Source organism: Vespula vulgaris, chromosome 5, assembly GCF_905475345.1.
Source record: "Vespula vulgaris chromosome 5, iyVesVulg1.1, whole genome shotgun sequence".
Taxonomy (NCBI): Eukaryota; Metazoa; Arthropoda; class Insecta; order Hymenoptera; family Vespidae; genus Vespula; species Vespula vulgaris.
Window position 1 is genome coordinate 9,094,540 of NC_066590.1, and position 16,371 is coordinate 9,110,910.

At 30.6% G+C, this 16,371-nt stretch overlaps 4 protein-coding genes across 5 annotated transcripts; 3 read left to right on the forward strand and 1 right to left on the reverse strand.

Moving 5' to 3' along the window:
* Window positions 1–89: 89 nt before the first annotated feature.
* Window positions 90–9,909, forward strand: LOC127064090 (mediator of RNA polymerase II transcription subunit 12). 2 transcript variants are annotated; one of them, XM_050994638.1, is made up of 12 exons: window positions 90–1,134; window positions 1,221–1,948; window positions 2,036–2,816; window positions 2,921–3,246; window positions 3,318–3,849; window positions 3,938–4,531; window positions 4,636–6,347; window positions 6,435–6,860; window positions 6,933–7,404; window positions 7,486–7,748; window positions 7,945–8,106; window positions 8,207–9,909. In XM_050994638.1, exons 1-12 carry the CDS (start codon window positions 591–593, stop codon window positions 8,423–8,425), a joined length of 6,759 nt encoding a protein of 2,252 aa, XP_050850595.1. In that variant the 5' UTR covers window positions 90–590; the 3' UTR covers window positions 8,426–9,909. The 2 variants fall into 2 exon arrangements, with proteins under 2 accessions (XP_050850595.1, XP_050850596.1); XM_050994639.1 differs by having other exon boundaries at window positions 2,990–3,246.
* Window positions 9,910–10,077: 168 nt separating this feature from the next.
* Window positions 10,078–11,118, forward strand: LOC127064100 (40S ribosomal protein S23). Its single transcript, XM_050994661.1, has 3 exons — window positions 10,078–10,182; window positions 10,516–10,675; window positions 10,747–11,118. Exons 1-3 carry the CDS (start codon window positions 10,179–10,181, stop codon window positions 11,012–11,014), a joined length of 432 nt encoding a protein of 143 aa, XP_050850618.1. The 5' UTR covers window positions 10,078–10,178; the 3' UTR covers window positions 11,015–11,118.
* On the reverse strand, window positions 11,114–12,815 carry LOC127064099 (uncharacterized). Its single transcript, XM_050994660.1, has 6 exons — window positions 12,341–12,815; window positions 12,184–12,242; window positions 11,982–12,107; window positions 11,748–11,900; window positions 11,491–11,679; window positions 11,114–11,424 (listed from the first exon to the last, which is right to left on the reverse strand). Exons 1-6 carry the CDS (start codon window positions 12,546–12,548, stop codon window positions 11,287–11,289), a joined length of 873 nt encoding a protein of 290 aa, XP_050850617.1. The 5' UTR covers window positions 12,549–12,815; the 3' UTR covers window positions 11,114–11,286.
* Window positions 12,816–14,220: 1,405 nt separating this feature from the next.
* On the forward strand, window positions 14,221–15,212 carry LOC127064101 (40S ribosomal protein S23). The gene is made up of 3 exons (XM_050994662.1): window positions 14,221–14,283; window positions 14,610–14,769; window positions 14,841–15,212. Exons 1-3 carry the CDS (start codon window positions 14,280–14,282, stop codon window positions 15,106–15,108), a joined length of 432 nt encoding a protein of 143 aa, XP_050850619.1. The 5' UTR covers window positions 14,221–14,279; the 3' UTR covers window positions 15,109–15,212.
* The last annotated feature ends 1,159 nt before the right edge of the window (window positions 15,213–16,371 follow it).

Below are 16,371 nucleotides of genomic sequence, written 5' to 3' on the forward strand. Positions count from 1 at the left end.
TAATCCAAAATGATTTTTGATTGGTTATAGCACGATTTACAAACTTCGCAATGTTTCGTCTCTATGGATCGTTTTCTATGGTTTATGAATTTTAGCAGACGATTTTGTAAGCGTTTCCCGGAATATGCTTTCGTGTCGCTTAACATCGTAAACAGAATGTTTCGGTGTTGCTTAGTTTAAAAAGAATCATCAAAAGCGGCCGAAATTTCTTTTTGACTCGTCTGATACTATTTTAGGTTACCGTGACGTCGGTAAAAACCCTGCATACATATCATGCAATGGCGTTCTATATCGTTACAATTTTGACGTAAGGTTGTGACTTCTTGCTATCTAAACGTTACGGTATCAATTATGTGTAAATATTTATTAAATCTTGTGTTATTATTCTCGCGGTGACCGATCGTACGGTCCTTTTCGCGTGATCGTGGTTGTTAGTATTGTATTGTATAATTGTAAATATGATGGTGGAAAGGAAACTTATAAACCTTGTGCAATCGCACAAATAAATGTCAAGCTTTTAATACATTTTCTTGATTTTTCTATCGGCAATGTTGATGATTAACCATACAATTTGATAATTATCTTGTACCATGATGGGAATATTGTATGAGAAACGACCATTGAAGAAGCCCAGATTGGGACCACCTGATGTTTATCCTCAAGAGCCTAAACAAAAAGAGGATGAACTTACATCTATAAATGTTAAACATGGATTTGCAACAATGCCGCAGTTATCTGACGAATTTGGCACTGCAAGACATTGTAATGTTACTGCTGCCAAAGTAGGAGCTTATTTCAATGCTATACTTGCTAAGAAAGAAGAACTTGCAACTATGCCTGATACTGGAAGAAAGAGACAACAAATTAATCCTAAAGACAATTTTTGGCCTGTAACTGCTAGAACAAAAAATGGTATAGAAGCATGGTTCAAAGACTTGTCAGGCTGTAAACCTTTAGTGACTCTTGCAAAAAAAGCCCCTAATTTTAATAAAAAAGAAGAAATATTTATGATGTTGTGTGAATATCAAGTACCTATGTTAAGAGCTGCATGGTTTATCAAATTGAGTTCAGCATATACTGTTGCAGTTTCTGAAGCTAAGATAAAAAAAAGACAACTACCTGATCCTACTACAGGTAAGAATATGATAATTACAAACGAGATAATTCAAATTAAAAAAACCAAATTCTTTTATACTGTACTGTCTTTTATTTTCTTTTAGAATGGACAGGAACCTTGATAAAATTTTTAAAAGATCAGCTATCAAAATTGCAAGAATATTATCATATGGGTACCCAATCAACTAATACCACAAATAGTAATACTAATAATAATAGTACGAATACAAATAATTCGTGTAATGGTAATACTACACCTAGTGCAAATGGAAGTAACAGCAATACTGTTAACAATAATACAGGTAGTAGTACTAATGGATCTATAAATACTCAACCAGCTACACCAAATTCAAATGTTCAATCAACAACTGCAGCAGTTATGAATGATGAACATAAATTGGCAATGAAACAGTGGCAATATTGTATTCAGTTAGCCAAATATATGTTTGAGGAGGGTTTGTTAGACAGGCAAGAGTTACTCCAATGGATATTAGAATTATTAGATAAAATTAGATCATCTCCATCAGAGGATGGTATCTTAAAACTTCTATTGCCACTAGCTTTACAATATCTAGAAGAATTTATACAGTCTGAATTATTAGCTAGGCGTTTAGCATATTTATGTTGTCGGAAATTGGCATATATGTGTAATAATATTGAGGTGAATAGTAATCCACAAAGTCCATCTATCGTTAAAACTGAAGTTACTAATGGAAAAGATGCTGCTGTTACAAATCAAGGTCCACCGAATCCATTAACTGCAGCTTTTAATGAATATTTAACTTGTCCACACCATAGGGATGTATTATATAGCTTATCTACAATCATACAGGCAAGATGAATATTTCGCTTACATCAGAAATATTGCTTATAACAAATATATTTAATTATCTAAATAAATTTTATATTATCCTCTTAGGTTATCACTTTGGAATGTCCAACAGCATTAGTATGGAATAGTGTTGGAGAAGGGAAAGCTCCAACCGTCTTAAATGGCTCTCCATTAGATTATTTGCCATGTCCCCCTGCTGCTTTGCCAACTCCACCTGCAAGTGCTACTAATCCTACAATGAAACAATTAAAGATTGCACAAGAAAATATAAGAGCTCGATCTCAAGCTGCAGAGGGACGTTGGTCATGTGATAAATGGCAGCAAAGTAGTGCAGGAATGACAACTACTAAAGTATTAGCGGCATTGGATGCTCTAGATAGACATAGTTTCGATAGGATGGATTCAACTAACTCATTAGATACATTGTATGCAAAAATTTTTGCTCCTCCTCCAAAAGATAATAATAATGAACGTGATACAAAAACAGAATATAATCCACAACAGGATTCTGCTGTAGTTGAAATTCTTTGTGAATGGGCAGTAAGTGCAGAAAGATGGGGAGAACATAGAGCAATGGCTGTTGCCAAATTACTAGAAAAAAGACAAAGCGAAGCCACTGGAGAAACAAATGACAATGATGACAAAGACAGCGTTTGGAGTAATGGAAATCCACCTGTACTTCCAATTTTCCAACCACTGTTAATGAAATTTTTGGATACAGATGCTCCTGTTTTAGATAATACAACATCGCAATCAAAAACGCAATTTACAAATTTAGTTCACTTATTCTCAGAATTAATAAGACATGATGTTTTTTCTCATGATGCCTATATGTGTACATTGATTTCGAGAGGTGATCTTATACAAGGTATATACATTAATAAGTTTTACCAATGTTTTTTCGCGTTGTTTTTTATATTAGTACAAAGGATAAATATTGCGTAAGTTTGTTAAGCGAAATATTTCGTTCAGGCCCAGCAGCAAGTAAGCCTGGAACACCTAGTAATAGAGAACCAATTGATGAGGATAGTCTCTTCCCAGGAATAGATTTAAAACCAACTAAATTGGATGTACCAGATCATGGTAGAGCTATGGATTATGATGATAGTAAAATAGATGATGACTTAGACAAGTTATTGCAACATATTAAAGAAGACCAACAAAATAGTATGGATGCACCAGACAGTCCAAAAGAAGATGCTTTGGCTGGACATACAGGCCATGAGGATATTGACTCAAAAATTCAATCAAGTCACAGCCGTCATTTACTATATACAACACATTTTCCTTTACCACAGGTGATTAATCAATATTCGAAGTATTGGTTTATTAATGTAAAAAGCTTCGTATAATCATATATATTTTCTAGGATGAGACATGTAGTCAGCATGATTGCAATCAACGACATGTATTACTGTATGGAGTAGGTCGCGTTCGAGATGAGGCTAGACACGTTGTTAAAAAAATGACAAAAGAAGTATGCAAATTATTCGGTAAAAAATTTAGCATTGACGTTGCAGAAGGTGGAAAAGTGAAGAAGCACTCGCGCAGTGAATTTAATTTCGAAGCTATAACAATGAAATTCCAAAACTTAAGTTATTTTGACCAACATGTCGTAACGTGGCAATGTGCAACACAAGTTATTGAAATGCTTAATACATTTGCATTGGCTGGATCATCTTACTTACCAGTACAAGAGCATGTAGCCTTTCTATTTGATTTAATGGAATTGGCTTTGAATATTTATGGTCTGATAGATGTCTGTATTCAAATACTGAAAGAATTACCAGAAGTTGAAGCTCAATTTACGGCAAGAAATAGTCAACTTGTCAGAAGTTACACTACAAGTTTAAGTCTATATGTTGTAGGAGTATTAAGAAGATATCATTGCTGCTTATTATGTAAGTAACAAATGATCTTTGTATTAAACAATACTAATACGGACAATATTAATAATGTTGTCTAATATTTAATTGATTTATTTTTTAGTATCTCCAGAACAAACAACAGTTGTATTTGATTTACTATGCAAAGTTGTAAAACACGTTGCAAATCCAAGTGATTGCAGCTCAGCAGAACGTTGTGTATTGGCTCATCTTTATGATTTGTATTCCACATGCTCACTGTTGAAAAGCAAACCGCATGGTGTAGAAGCATTTAGTAATGCATACCCAAAAATTCGTACTGCTCTTTACAGTGCATTACAGCCGACACCCTCAAGTCATGTATATAATTCACAATTTATGGTAGATGTCTTTACTAGTCCTAGACGAGGTGGAAAAATAGAACCACAATGGGCCAGACAATTAAATGAAACACCAGCAAATCGTTACAGCTTTGTATGCAATGCTATAGTTGCAGTTTGTAGTGAAACTGATAATGACAAATTAAATGATATTGCCATAACTTGTGCTGAGTTAACAGCTTGCTGTAATGCGTTAAATGCAGAATGGCTAGGAGTCCTCATGGCACTTTGTTGTTCCTCTAACAGTTCTGCATTTTACATTGATGTATTAAATCAAGTTGATGTGCAAGACTTAAGCATACATAATTCTCTTGCAGTATTTACATCAATTTTAATTGGTAAGTTTACAAAATAATGAATTGATCAAATACATAATTCTTTACAATATACTGAATTAAATATTTCTAAAATTTTTTATTAATTTATTGTCTTACTTTTATAGCTCGACATTGCTTCTCATTGGAAGACTTCGTTGTACATATAGCACTGCCATCATTAGTTAAAGCTTGCAACGAAGGTCGTGGAGATGCTGATATGGAAGCTGAAGCAGGAGCTCGTTTAACGTGTCACCTATTATTACGACTTTTTAAAACAGTCGAATGTCCTCAACCAGCTTTGTATTCTGTTGGGACAAGTCCTCATCCTATACCAAATGGAAATTCACGAGGCTACAGCATAAAATTAAGTTGTGATAGACATCTTTTAGCTGCGGCACACAATAACATAAGAGTGGGTCCAGTATTAGCAGTACTGAAAGCTATCCTTGTAGTAGCTGATGCAACTGCTGGAAAACAGCCACCTAAAAAACCGGATGTGTCTATGACTCATTCAAACAAAGGTGGTGGACCTGGTAGTGTTGGTGTCGGTATTGGTGTTAGTAGCAGTGGCCCTGGAGAATTATCAATTAGCCACATTTTAGGAACTAGCGATATTTTAGGAGGTGGTGATGATCTTGGGCTTGATCTTGCAATGTCTTCCTCTAGTAGTAGTGCTGGTATGACTTCAGAAAATGTGAAAGGTCTTTCGGACTTTGCTCAGCATGTGCTACGTCAAATTTGTAGTCAAGAATGGGTTTTGGAAAGATGTTTACAAAATCCTGAAGAACTTTGTCATCCTGATATGCTATTAGATAATATGTTAACACCACGTCAAGCACAAAGATTATTACATATGATATGCTATCCTGAGACACCAACAGAAGCTTTTATCGATCAAAAAACGCATATTACTAATATCCTGGAAAATTTGGAGCAATGGAGTCTTAGGATGTCCTGGCTTGATCTACAATTAATGTATAAACAATTTCCGCCTGGCTCTGTCGATCTTTCTCAATGGTTGGATACTGTTGCAAAAGCTGCTATAGATGTATTTCAATTAAATACCTTATCAAGCAAATCTGATAGAAGATCAGGTTCTATATGGTTAGTGGCTCCTCTTGTTTCTAAACTACCAAGTGCTGTACAAGGGAGAGTTCTTAAAGTTGCAGGTCAGGTATTAGAATCTGGCAATTGGTCAAAAACGGCTGGTCGTGAACGAGGTAGATCCAAATCACCTTCACTTTTTAATCATCAGCCATTCTTATCATTGGTATTAACGTGTCTGAAAGGACAAGACGATCAAAGAGAAGGTTTATTGACATCATTACATTCACAATTATCCCAGTTTCTTAATACCAGCAAAGAGGAAAAAAATATAGGCTCTGAAGATCCCAAAGCAAGAGAAGTTTTACAAGATGCTCTTCAATTAAGATTTAGCTTAGTCGGTGGTGTTTTTGATACAATACAACGAAATACAACTGCTACAACTGATTGGGCAATTTTACTCGTTCAATTAGTCAGTTATGGGGTAATCGATCTGAACAATAACTCAGAACTATTTACTACTGTTATAGATATGTTAGCAACACTGATACATTCCACTTTAGTCTCGGACTCACAGTCTGAAAAGGATGAAAATAAAAAGCATTATCAAAATTTAATGAAAAAATTGAAAAAGGAACTTGGTGATAGAAATTCTCCAAGTATTCGATATGTTAGGCAATTATTACCCCTGCCAAAATTAACGATGGAAGTTATTACTTGTGAACCAGTTGGTTGTTTAACAGATACTAAGGGAAATAAAATCGCTGGTTTTGATAGTATTGATAAAAAGCAGGTAAGATGAACTCACTTATATAATGTACAATAAATATCTGTCTCATTTTGAGAATTGTCTATCTTAATGATAAATATATATGAACAGGGTTTGCAAGTATGCGATTCACAAAGAGTTTCTGCATGGGAATTATTAGAAGGCCATAAAAATCCAGCACCTCTATCTTGGGCATGGTTCAGGGCAGTTAGACTTGAACGTAAACCACTTACTTATCAAAATGCTCATAAATTATTGAGGTATCATACACACAGTCAGATTAGACCAGCTAGCCATTATTTGGACCCACCACCTTTGCCGCCAGAAGATCTGGAGCCAGACAAAAAAGAATCTGAACCTGGCAAAGCTGATACCCCCATGAGCATTGACTCTCCAGGTAGAGTTGGTGGTAGTGTTGGTAGTAGCGGGGTAGGCAATGCTGCTACTAATGGAAAAGGTAAAGCTATGAAAGCTAGACGGCATAGAAGGAACAAAGGTGCTGCAACGCCTACAGCTCCTGTGTCACAACAAATACAAGTTAGTGCAGTCATTATAACAATTTTTTTGTATATTAAGATTTTTAAACTTACGTAATAAATGATTTTCTAGCAACCACCATCTCAACTGCAGCAAATGGCATTCAACAATCAACAAGCAGCTGTTGCTCAGCAATCTGGAATGTTCACTGGGCAACCTCCACAACCTCAACAACAATGGTATGCAAATCAACAAAATCACACACCAGCACAGCAATATGGATATGGACAACAGTTACCACCAACACCAGTTGGCGGACCTCGTTATGAAAGACCCGGGATGAATAATCAGTCCAAACAAGCATTAACTAATATGTTACGTTTGCGATTGCCAAATCAATTTATGGGTACTCAACAACAACCTAATCCTACACCAGTAGCTGGTCCAAGTGCTTTCCAAGGCATGCAAAGGCAACAGTTTATTAGACAGCAATTAAGAGCACAACATGGTGCGCCAGGTATCAATCCACAACAGAGCATGTTTGCACCACAACAGCAGCAACAACCACAACAGCAGCAAGGAATGTATGCTGGAATGCAGCAAGGTGAAATATCATAGATTAAAAAAAATATATGCTACAAAAATTTAGAACGTCTCTAATATGTTTTTTTACTATTATTTACAGGAATGAATCAGAATTATGCAGGATATGGAGGACAACAAATGATACCACAACAGCAACAACAACAACAGCAGCAGCAAACACCTCAGCAGACACAGCAACAACAACAATTATTACAACAGCAACAGCAGCAACAAGGGATAATGAATCAACAACCAAATATGATGTTCCCAAATCAACAACAAATGATGGGACCTCAAAGAGGTCCAGAATATATGCCACAACAAAGAATGCAACCTGCTGCAACAAGACCACCTTATTTGCAAGTAAGTATTAAATACATTGTTAAAGCTTGTTTAACCTTTTCTCTACAATAGCGTTGTTCAAGTTGTTTTAAACTAATATAACCAAAGTTGTGAATCCATGTGAAATTATAACGGATGACTAAAATTACTGATGGAATCCATCAAACATACAATGATGGTTGATTATAGTCTTTTTATATGTAATTTTTATTTATAGGCACCAAATGTTACAATGAACGCTATGGGACCAATGGGTGGGGGTCTTCAAAACCAACCTGCTCCACCATACAGACAAGCAACTGGCAAACCAGGTGCGGTAGGAGTAACTGGAGTAGGCACAACAAACGTTAGCTTACAACAAAACCAGCAATTCCAACAGGTAGATATATATTTTTCAAGCTAATATATATATAATTGTAAGATAGTAAATAATTTATCTTATAAAAAGAAAATCTTTCTTATATTTTTTCATTTTATAGCAAGCGATAAATCAACAACGTATGAGACAACAAATGTTAGCTATGCAACAACAGCAACAACAGGCACAGCAACAACAGCAAGCACAACAGCAGCAGCAACAACAACAGCAAGGTACTGCTGGTGGACAACAACCAACTCCCCAATTAGTTACGCATTTACAGCGGCACTTGAGTCAACCACCACAGCATCCCTATCAACATCAGCCACCAGGATATTAAAACTAAGAACAACATAGTACGATATGATACAGTGTTCCTTCAAAATGTATACACACTTCATTTATTAATCTCGTATATTCGTAACTTAAAAAAAATCGTTGTTCATTTTTTAGACATGTATGTTAACGACCTATGTGTTCAGAATATTAAGCATTAATCCTCTATAACGTCACCTAACTTTGAAATTATATACTCATATATTTGCATTTTTTAAATTTTATTTTATTCTTTATCATAAATATGTATATCACAATATCTCGAAAGTAAATGTTTACTAAGTAAAAATTATACTTAATATGATATAATTATAATAATATGTTATATCGTAAATTTAAAATTGTATAAGTTTTTGTTAGATAAAAAGACAAATTGGATTAATATAGAGGGTTAAAGAAAATGCATAATATCATAAATTCCGGAAATCTAGATCTTCATTATTGACAATGAAGTAGATCGATTCATTATGCTACTATTTTATTATAAGTACTACTACAAGTTTGTCTTATACTTTAATTTACCTAGTCTTACTAATTTGTATTGTATATATCATATTTTAGATTGTATACATATATCCTTGATGTTATTTTTAACAATATAGATAGAGCGATATTATATTGCAACAATACAAGAAATCTCTTCTGGGATCGCTTCTAATTTTCACAATGTCCTAAGGATTAAAAATAGACTATAGAAATCATTATCAATCTAAATCAATTAATTTATAAATATGAGTTTATTTTGATGACCATAAAAGAAATGTTATATGCGTATATATAATGATGAACCATAGTTTATAATGTGTATACATTTTTTAAGAATACTGTTTTGCATTATTAGCGATAGATTAAAAAGGTTGAAATCTTATCGAAGAAACAAACTACTTCTTTATCAAGAAGTGATAGAATAATTGTGAACTGAATGCAAAGCAAGTAAGCTTTGCACTTTTATAAGCTATTGTAAGACGAATGTATCTAAAAATTTCACCATTTTTTAAACTCAATTTATTTTTTTAAGTTAATGTTAACATAATCGTGTATATACGATATCAATTTTACTTTTGAATTTCTAGAATCTTTCTATAAATTGCCAAAACTCACTTACGTACTACGAAAATGAAGATAATAATATCTTATATTTGATAAAAATGAATTTCTTCATTAAATTGTACTTCATAACTTTGTATACTACGTAGAATATATTTCGTTCATGTAACACGATCAGTGTTACAAAACTAGTTCATGAAACAAGACAATGGAAAGAGAAGATAAGATTTATTTATCATCTTATTATAAGAATATTTTCTTCTAACTTTACAACCAGAAATAAAAGCATTTTGAATTAATGTTTAATATGAAAAACTATGTACTATATTGAGTATTATATCATATTATTTTAGTTAATTGTTGATTTTTTTAAACAATACCTTGTATCATAAAATAAACAATTATTAACTTGTAATAAAGCATACATATAAGAATATCAAACATGGATTTCTAAAAAATTAGTAATTAAATTATTCCTACATCAAACATTATTTCTTGCTAATTGTCATACTCCGAAAATTAACATATATTGTAATATGTAACATATAATATTATAAATTATAATATATATTCACATTAATACATATTCATAAAAATAAGCTCTATGATTGGCCAAATTTGTAATATTTCAACGAGCCAAAACGAAAAAACCCTAGTTTCCACTTAGTTAGACGGTAGCTCTCTTTCGATCACATTGCGCAGATATCAAGATGGGTATGTTCTGGCTCTTAAATTTATACTTTTTTCAAAACGTCATATATTCTGTTCTGAATTGTTATATTATAATGAAAAGCATTTAATAATAATCGCAATGTATCAATAATAATTTAATTTTATATGTGTTTATCATAAATATATCTCATGAGATAAAAATATGTATAACCTCAAACAAAACTATACCGCGTGTTTCATTTTATTAAACAAAATTCTGATTTTGTAATAAATTTCTTAAATTATTTTTCCAAAATATGTTGAAATTTTAAATATAATATTTAATATTGTAATTGTAAAAAAAATGAGATATTTCACTCAAACATGTGCATGCAGGTAAACCTCGAGGTCTTCGCACAGCTCGTAAACACGTAATTCATAGACGTGATCAACGTTGGAATGATAAAGACTATAAAAAAGCACATTTAGGAACAAGGTGGAAGGCTAATCCCTTTGGAGGTGCATCACATGCTAAAGGCATTGTTTTGGAAAAAGTGTGAGTATTTCTTCTAAAGTGTAATAATTGATTGGTAATAAATTAAAATAAAAAAATCTTCATTTATATAGCGGAGTTGAAGCTAAACAGCCCAACTCAGCTATTCGGAAGTGCGTAAGAGTGCAGCTTATCAAGAATGGCAAGAAGATCACAGCTTTTGTACCGAGAGACGGCTGTCTAAACAACATTGAAGAAAATGACGAAGTTTTAGTAGCTGGATTTGGACGTAAAGGTCATGCTGTTGGTGACATTCCCGGTGTTCGTTTTAAAGTAGTAAAAGTTGCAAACGTTTCTCTGCTCGCTCTTTACAAAGAAAAGAAGGAACGTCCCAGATCATAAAACCTTGGTTGCAAACTTTTCAATGAATGTAATTTACAATATAAAATGGAATTAATTAATTTAATTATACAAATCTAAAAGATTAAAGAATTGTTTTGTTATCATTACCTTTATTTTATTCGTCATTATTTTTGTGTTTATTTAGTATATGAAAACAAACAGTAACATTATTGATTTATGATTTACTCTTTGCGAGCGAATTATAAACAAGTTGATAACTAATATTCGATGTTTATACAAAAGATTAACAATAATTACATTGCTTGCAAACATCATAATGTATCAATAGTTTCATCTGTAGAAATCATAATGTTTTCTACAAGTGAATTCAATGATTTGTTATCATAATTAACTTTTTGTGATGCACTTGGTAATTTAAATTTGGGTATCTCATCTTTCATATGTAGCATCTATAAAAATAATTATTTTTGTAATTTATATACAAAAAATAAAAACATTTAAATGCAAAATATTACCTGTTTGAAAATCATAAAATTAGAGTGTATACTTTTGATATTTGAATCCATATTGTTTTCTGCAGTATTTTCGTTTTTCGTATGCGATATTGGCCAAGAAGAAATTATATCATAGGTATCCATGAATTTTTCCATTTGTACAATAAAATTCTTTTGTTGTTCAATATTTTTCCGTTCTGCATTATTTTCCTACAATTATTATATACTCTTAATATAATATCTACTGCCGTTTAAAAGGTATAATTCTTTATACATACATTATCTACAGATAATGTTTTTGTTATAGAAATGTTATTCGACTCATTAGACTTATCTAATTTTTGTATATCTTCAAAATATTTTACAGCTTCTGCATAACTCTGTTTTACAGATGTATTACTTGGATTATTTGTATCTTCAGTAAAATGTATCTGCATATGAAACAATTCTTTATTAAATATACCTTTTGAAACTGGTAAGTTTATACTTATACTACTAATTTATTAATTTACTTTCAATAAATTTGCAATTGATTCTTCCTCATTGGTTGGAACATCAATTGAATCTATATAAACATTTTTAATAAATTGCAATAATAAATTTAAAGTAGAAAGTTGTTCTTCTAACGTACAATTACCCTAAAAAAAGATATTTATGATTAATAGAATTCATCTATTATCCATATTCACTTACTATTTATTAATTATAATATACCAATAATATATCTTTGTTAATACAAATTCCAAGCTGAGAATAATACATTGCAAGTTTATCTGAAAAGAAAGTTGTACTTATAAGATTTTAACATTTTTCATTTCAAATTACTAATAATATAAATGCTTAGTTTATTTTGTTTAAGTCTATAATGTACCTTGCAAAGCAGAACCTTCAAGTTTTCCTAAGTCGATTGCAATGTCCGGTACTTTTTCCGCAAGTAACCATGTTAATAGATGAATTCGATTATCACCGGAAAATATAATAGAACTTATATTGTCTGGTTCTGCTTTTGTAATTTCAGGATAACGTAATTTGAATAAAACATTATAAAAATCTGACATAAGCATATCTATCGTAGGCATCACGAAATGTTGATTAATAATCAAAATACCAAAAAAAAATAAAATAAAATAAATGTCATGCGTTAAATTTTAAATACAATGTTTCAAACCGCTGGGTACTCTGAATTAATTGCTAGCTTTTTGGTACCACTGAAAATATATCTACACGTACACACTTAATCATACAACTACAAAAACACAAGCAATGCACAGACGAATCGTTTGATCGTTTGTTTATTGGTCTTTCATTGACCAAATCGCTGGTTACTGGTTGACAATGTGTACTAGTTCTTAATGATGCATCCTCATGAAAATGATGGGGATATAAAGGCTTTTTCTCACATCTTTTGAATTCTTTTGAGAATGACCTTACTAAGAATAAAATTTTTATTTCTTAGCTAATATAAAATACATTTCTAAAGTGTTAAAGATCATTATATCTAATGAAGATTATTATATGTAATGTTCTTATTATTTTATTTATTTATATTATTCAATACTAGAAATGTTATTATCTCTTTTCTTCCATTATATACGGACCATGTGTTTTATCGCTAATAGAGCGGAACATTTGATACTTTCGCGTTACATAAATTGTTCGTTTCTTATTTAAGTTACATCGAATTAATCTAATTAAAGTTATGGATCAATACAGAATTTTAACAGATAACAAAAATTATCGAAATAGTAAAGATGGGTTATTGTAGTACATATATGTAATAAGACTATCTGCCAGCCTCTATAAGTGAAAGATTACTTTATAATTGATACATTATAAGTGAAAAAGAAGAACTTATTTTGTTAGGTCTGCGTAAAATGTTGTATACAGGCGATTAAATATAAAAGAATTTTTAAATTATTATAAATATATATAAGAGTAAGTTACAATATGTAGCACATTTTATTATATTCGTAAAAAGAATATGATATATTTTATTAATAGAATACAAAAATTGTTAAAAATTTTTAAGAGTATATTAAGTTAATAAATTTCTGATTGCTTTAATTTCCAAAGTTTAATACGTTAGTTAATATCCCCACTTTTTTTTACAAAGAATTTTTGTGCAAGCGCATAACTACCACAATTCTTTACCAAACACAGAATAATATCGTTTATAGTGTGATATTTCCAGTTTTTTTTTTTCAAATTTAATTAACAATATAATCTTATTAAATATATGCTACAGCTATCGTCGGTTATAACAAGATTATAATAAAATCACTGATATAAAAAGGTTAGAAAATAAAGTTTGTTCGTGAAACACGATCATTATTACGAAACTGGTTCATGACACAAGACAATGGAAAAAGAAGATAAAATTTATTCATCACCATATCATCAGAATATTTTTTTCTAAATTTACAACCAGAAATAAAAGAATTGAATAAAGATCTAATATAAAAAATATGTACTATATTAAATATATCATATAATTTTAATTAACTGTTGATTTTTTAAACAATGCTTTGGATTAGAAAATAAAATTTATTAACACGTAATAGAACATACATGTAACATATATCAAACAAGTATTTTTAAAAAAATTAACAACTAAATTATTCCTCAAACAAGTATCTTTAAAAAATTAGCAACTAAACATTGTTTCTTATTGCCATCTTATGAAAATTAACATATATTATACCTATGATTGGTCGAATTAAGGGTATTCCAACGAACCAATACAAAAAAAACCCTAGTTTCTGCTTAGTTAGACGATAGCTCTCTTTCAATTACATTGCGCAGATATCAAGATGGGTATGTTCTGGCTCTTAAATTTATAGTTTTTTCAAAACGTCATATATTCTGAATTGTCATATTTTAATGAAAAGCATTTAATAATAATCGCAATGTATCAATGATAATATAATTTTATGTGTTTATCATAAATATATCTCATGAACTGAAAATATGTATAACCTCAAACGAAATTGTACCGCGTGTTTCATTTTATTAAACGAAATTCTGATTTTGTAATAAATTTCTTAAATTATTTTTCCGAAATATGTTGAAATTTTAAATATAATATTTAATATTGTAATTGTAAAAAAAATGAGATATTTCACTCAAACATGTGCATGCAGGTAAACCTCGAGGTCTTCGCACAGCTCGTAAACACGTAATTCATAGACGTGATCAACGTTGGAATGATAAAGACTATAAAAAAGCACATTTAGGAACAAGGTGGAAGGCTAATCCCTTTGGAGGTGCATCACATGCTAAAGGCATTGTTTTGGAAAAAGTGTGAGTATTTCTTCTAAAGTGTAATAATTGATTTGTAATAAATTAAAATAAAAAAATCTTCATTTATATAGCGGAGTTGAAGCTAAACAGCCCAACTCAGCTATTCGGAAGTGCGTAAGAGTGCAGCTTATCAAGAATGGCAAGAAGATCACAGCTTTTGTACCGAGAGACGGCTGTCTAAACAACATTGAAGAAAATGACGAAGTTTTAGTAGCTGGATTTGGACGTAAAGGTCATGCTGTTGGTGACATTCCCGGTGTTCGTTTTAAAGTAGTAAAAGTTGCAAACGTTTCTCTGCTCGCTCTTTACAAAGAAAAGAAGGAACGTCCCAGATCATAAAACCTTGGTTGCAAACTTTTCAATGAATGTAATTTACAATATAAAATGGAATTAATTAATTTAATTATACAAATCTAAAAGATTAAAGAATTGTTTTGTTATCATTACCTTTATTTTATTCGTCATCATTTTTGTGTTTATTTAGTATATGAAAATAAACAGTAACATTACATACTATAATTTACTCTTTACAGGTAAATTATAAATGACTTAATAGCGAATATTCAATGGTCATATAGAAGATTAATCATGATTGCATTGTATTCAAATGTTATAATGTATCAATAATTTCATCTGTAGAAATCATAATATTTTCTACAAGTGAATCCAAAGATTTGTTATCATAATTGATTTTTTGTGATGCATTTCTGTAGCATCTATGAAAATAATTATTTTTATATTTCATATACAAATAATAGAAACATTTAAATGCGAAATATTACCTATTTAAAAATCATAAAATTAAAGTGTATATTTTTATTATTTGAATCTAAATTGTTTTCTGCAGTATTTTCGTTTTTTGTATGCCATACAGACCAAGAAAAAATTAGATCATAAGTAACCATGAATTTTTTCATTTGTACAATAAAATTCTTTTGTTACTCAATATTATCCTATCCTGCAGCATTATATAATCTTAATATGATTACGTTTATTGTTATTCAAAATAACAATTCTTTATACATACATTATCTGCAAATAAAATTTGTTGTGAAAATTTTATTTGATTCATTAAACGTCTATTTTTTTTTAAATATTGAAGATATTTTACATCTTTTGAATAACTTAGTATTGGAGATGTATTGCTTAAATTATTTGTATCTTTTGTAGAATGTATCTGCAGGGAATAAATCTTTATTAGATATAGCTTTTAAGATCGATAAATTTATATTTTTTTATCAATATATTTATTACTTTCGATAAATTTGTAATTAATTTTCCTTTATTAATAATGGAAAACATCGATTATATCTACATAAACATTTTTAATAATTTGTAACAAGTAATAAGTTTGTAATAAGTTTCTCTAATGTGCAATTAAAGGAAATAATTATAATTGGCACAGGAAGAAATATTTATAATTAATAAAATTCGTCTATTATCCATATTCAGTTATTATTTATTAATTATAATATACCAATAATATAGTTAATGGAAAATTCGAGAGTGTGTAACAACTCTCAATGGTGCATCCTATAGAAACATCTTGAAAAAACTTAAAGGTTTGTTTTCATATTTTTCCAATGTAATTCCTTCCAATAT